The sequence below is a fragment of the Solanum tuberosum genome, unplaced genomic scaffold (assembly GCF_000226075.1).
Source record: "Solanum tuberosum cultivar DM 1-3 516 R44 unplaced genomic scaffold, SolTub_3.0 scf00188, whole genome shotgun sequence".
Lineage (NCBI taxonomy): Eukaryota > Viridiplantae > Streptophyta > Magnoliopsida > Solanales > Solanaceae > Solanum > Solanum tuberosum.
The window spans coordinates 27,284-32,133 of record NW_006239119.1 but is presented as its reverse complement, the minus strand read 5'-3'; the positions used below and the strand labels follow the sequence as shown (position 1 = coordinate 32,133).

Genomic DNA, 4,850 nt, shown 5'->3' with positions numbered 1-4,850 from the left:
TTGGTGGAATCCACAAGTTGGACACCTAGAGGGGCCAACCTATGCATATCACCAATAAATTCCTTCTTCTCATTTTCTACATGAGCCACACTACCCATGGACATTCTACTTAACGCATCCACAACCACAATGGCTTTGCCGGGGTGGTAAAGTACACTTATGTCATAATCCTTTAAAAGTTCTAACCACCTTCTTTGTCGGAGATTCAAATCTTTTTGGCTAAACACATATTGAAGGCTTTTGTGGTCGGTAAACACATCTACATGCATCCCATAGAGATAGTGTCTCCATATTTTCAAAGCAAACACCACCGCCGCTAGTTTGAGATCATGAGTCGGATAATTGTTTTCATGTACCTTGAGTTGCCTTGAAGCATAGGCAATCACTTTACCCCATTGCGTGAGGACACATCCCAAATCCACTCGAGAAGCGTCACAATATACCACAAACCCATCGGTACCCTCCGGTAAGGTCAACACTGGAGCGGATGTGAGTCTATTCTTGAATTCTTGAAAGCTTTTCTCACAAGCCACCGACCACACAAACTTTGTTTTCTTTTGAGTTAAGGCCGTTAATGGAGAGGCAATAGAGGAAAAGCCTTCAATAAACCTTCTATAGTAACCGGCCAAACCCAAAAAAGCTTCTAATATCGATAGGAGCTAGAGGTCTAGGCCACCTCTTGACCGCATCCGTCTTCTTACGATCAACCTCTATACCCATGCCCAACACAATATGACCGAGGAAAGCAACCGACCTTAGCCAAAACTCACACTTGCTAAACTTAGCTTATACTTGGTGTTCTTTAAGGACTTGCAATACTATCCTTAAATTCTTCATATGATCACCCTTACTCCTCGAATAGATCAAAATATCATCAATAAAGACAATCACAAACGAATCAAGATATTGCCTAAATACCCTATTCATTAGATCCATGAACGCCGTCGGGGAATTTGTTAGACCAAAAGACATGACTAGGAATTCATAATGACCATATCTTGTTTGAAATGCCGTCTTAGGAATGTCAACTTCTCTCACCCTAAGTTGGTGGTAGCCCGACCTTAAGTCAATCTTCGAAAAGTAATTCGTCCCTTGGGGTTGGTCAAACAAATCGTCAATTCTAGGGAGAGGGTACTTATTCTTTATAGTGACCTTGTTTAATTGGCGGTAATCAATACACATCCTAAGGGTCCCATTTTTCATCTTCACAAACAAAATCGGCGCACCCCATGGTGATATAATTGGTTGAATAAAACCCTTATCTTGCAAATCTTTAAGTTGTGCCTTCAGTTCCTTCAATTCGGTCGGGGCCATCCGGTAAGGAGGAAGATATCGGTTGTGTATCAGGCAAAAGATCTATGCCGAAGTCAATTTCCCGTTTGGGAGGGATTCCGGGCACGTCATTAGGACAGACTTTCGGAAACTCCCTTACTACGGGGACCGACTCTAATGGAGGAGTCTCAGACTCAAGGTCCTTAACTCTCACAACATGATAGATACAACCCTTAAAAATCATTTTACAAGCTTTTAGACATGAGATAATTCGACCTCTAGAAGTCAAGTTTCGTCCCTTCCATTCTACAATGGGTTCATTAGGAAATTGAAACTTCACAACCCGGGTTTTATAATCTATGGAAGCAAAACAATCCATCCCCAATATGACATCAAAGTCCAACATATCAAGTTCTACTAAATCAACCAATGTGACTCTATTGGACAATGAAATGGGACAACCCCTATACACTCCTTTTGCTATGACCGAATCACAAACCGGGGTAGACATGGAAAAAGGTTCTTTTAGAGTTTCGGGGAGCACATCAAATTTCATAGCCACTAAAGAAGTACTAAAAGATAAAGTGGTACCCGGGTCTAACAATTCATAAACATTAATTGAAAATACTTGCAACATACCGGTAACAACATTCGGGGAGCTCTCTTGATCACCTCGGGATTGGAGAGCATAAAAATGATTCTTCTTAGGAGCATCGGAGTTACCGGAGCCATCCGGGAAGGGGGAATTGATATGGGTTGAGTATTTAGCAAAAGATCAATGCCGAAGTCTATTTCCCATTCGGGAGTAATTTCGGGCAAGTCATCGGGAAAGACTTTCGAAAATTCCCTTACTACGGTGACCGACTCTAAATGAGGAGTCTCGGACTCAATGTCCTTAACTCTTACAATATGATAGATACAACCCTTAGAAATCATTTTACAAGCCTTTAGACATGAAATGAATTGACCTCTAGGGATCGAATCCCCCCCCTCCCCCTTCCATTCCAAAATGGGCTAATTTGGAAATTAAAACTTTACTACCTGTGTTCTACAATCAATGGAAGCAAAACAAGCATGTAACAAATCCATTCCCAAGATGACATCAAAGTCCAATATATCTAAATTCTATCAAATCAAACCAAAGTGACTCTATGAGACAAAGAGATAGGACATCTCCTATACACTCTTTTAGCTATAACCGAATCACCTACCGGGGTAGACACAGAAAAAGGTTCTTTTAACTCTTCGGGAGACACTTCAAATTTCATAGCCACAAAAGGAGTAACAAAAGATAAAGTGGCACCGGGGTCTAATAATGCATAAACATCAATTGAAAATCCTTGTAACATACCAGTAACAACATCCGGGGACCCCTCTTGATCACTTCTAGATTGGAGAGCATAGAAGTGATTCTTCTTGGGAGAATTGGCACTAGAACCACTTAGAGGAGCTTGGTTACCCTCTTTCCCCTTGGCCGCACGAGTTGGACAATCTTTCAATTGATGTCCACGTTTGCTACATCCATAGCACACACCCATTCCGTCAAGACATTTCTCCTCATGTTTCTTACCATACTTGGCACATGTAGGTCTCTTCATAGAAGATTCACCCCTATTTCCTCCTTGAGGCTTAGGGTTAGACACCCTATCTTTGTTGGGTCTTGTAGCATTGGAGGAGCCTTGGTTGGAAAACCTCTTCTTGAACCTTGGTCCACTTTGACCCTCAAACTTACCCTTAGAAGAATTACCATCATTGGACCTTGTCCTCTTTACCTCTCTACTCTTCTTCCTGAGCCTTGATTCCTCAACTTGTTGAGCATAGACAATTAGACGTGAAATGTCCATATTGTCATGAAGCTTAGCCGCACGACATTTTTTCTCAATTGAATCAGACACACCCGTCACGAATCGGCTCATCTCATCTCTAGGATTAGACACCAAAGATGAGGCATATTTGAACAACTTAGTAAATTTCAAGGAGTATTCTTGGACACTCATACCTCCTTGTCTAAGGTTGATAAATTCCTCCACCTTTGCTTCCCTCTTTTCTCGTGGAAAGAACCTATCAAGGAATGCCTTCTTGAACACTTCCCAAGTTATGTGACCCGCTCTTATAGCCCTATTATCCTTCCATTGAGTAAACCATACTTGGGCCACATCCTTCAATTGATACCCCGTAAGTTTGGCTTTCTCTATAGAGGTCACCCCCATAGCATCCACTATCTTGTAGACCTCTTTCGAAAACTCTTGTGGGTCTTCATTCACCTTGGAACCCAAGAAAATAGGAGGGTTCATCCTAGTAAAGTCTTAACCTTGAATTCATGGTGATTGCATTAGGATTCACTCGGGGCCCACCTTTCCTATTTGCTTGAGTCGTGATAGGTTGGGATTGAGTGGTGACGACTTGAGTTTGAACCATCATGAGTTGAGTCAAGGTTTGGAGAGCCGCCCTTATCTCTACATTCATCTTAGCTCCCTCATCATTAGGAACTTGACTAGCTTGAGGACCTTAAGGGTCTTGAGGATCTTGAGGAGGAACTCCCTTATTCACCATCTCTTCTACCCTTCTTCTTAAGTTTGCCCTTCTTGTATTCATTTCCTATAATCACAAGAGAAGGGTGAGAAGAAAGGACTTCATAGATTTAGAACTCCAAAGCACGACTAAAGAGTAATGAAAGAAGGGAATGTTCCTAAACATCTTATAGCCTATTATTCATAAGTGAGGCGCAGTTCACACTCTTGAACAAAACTCTATTAGGCACGGTGCATGAGACATCAACCTAAATATTATTCCCAAAACCTTATGCACTGATACCAAGTTTGTCACGACCCGAGAGTACCCGCTAGACGTAACACGGCGTACTTGACCCCGAAGGGGTCTCATACAAGCCTCTAACATCATCATTACATAAGACATAGAAAATAATGCAGAAATTTAAAAATTTTACAATAGAAGTCCAACTTCACTTTTCTTAGAAGAAAATCATAGGAAATCTAGACTTTGTCTCATACACCATCTAAAACATAGGAATACAAAATTTGGGACTTAGCCCGTTACATCAATAAAAGTCTCAACATGAGAAGTACAATAGAAACTAGAAATAGGAAATCCTATCCTCGAACTTGAGGACTCACCACAACTTGGAGATAAGCAATCCAAGTCTTCTTCAAAGATGAGTGAAAGTCACCTACCCGGAACCTACACTTATTAAGATGTAGAAGAAAGAAGGGGTTAGCACATAATATGTACTAAGTATGGAAACAAGAACAAAATCCTAAAATATGATAAAAAAAAGACATTTTTATTTGAAAAGTATGCCTTTGTCAAGTTTAGAAACCAACATGAATTTACAATGTACAACACAAGCCATAATCACACTTACACTCATTACATGATAATATCAACACCTTAGCAACCTCTAAGGAACACTTGTGCAATGTATGGTTGGCATCCCATAATACCAACCCTACTAAGTACCCCCTTGAAGCTACCTTGGTCATGCATATCACCTTTAGACCTCATTATAATCATTAGTCACCAATACAGAAATAGTCATGAACATTACTTTGAATACAAGG

The 4,850-nt window shown here is 40.8% G+C and overlaps 1 protein-coding gene across 1 annotated transcript; it reads right to left on the bottom strand.

The window, feature by feature from the left end:
- Window positions 1-1,273: 1,273 nt before the first annotated feature.
- On the bottom strand, window positions 1,274-3,566 carry LOC107062064 (uncharacterized). The gene is made up of 2 exons (XM_015312285.1): window positions 2,624-3,566; window positions 1,274-1,869 (listed from the first exon to the last, which is right to left on the bottom strand). Exons 1-2 carry the CDS (start codon window positions 3,564-3,566, stop codon window positions 1,274-1,276), a joined length of 1,539 nt encoding a protein of 512 aa, XP_015167771.1.
- Between the last annotated feature and the right edge of the window lie 1,284 nt (window positions 3,567-4,850).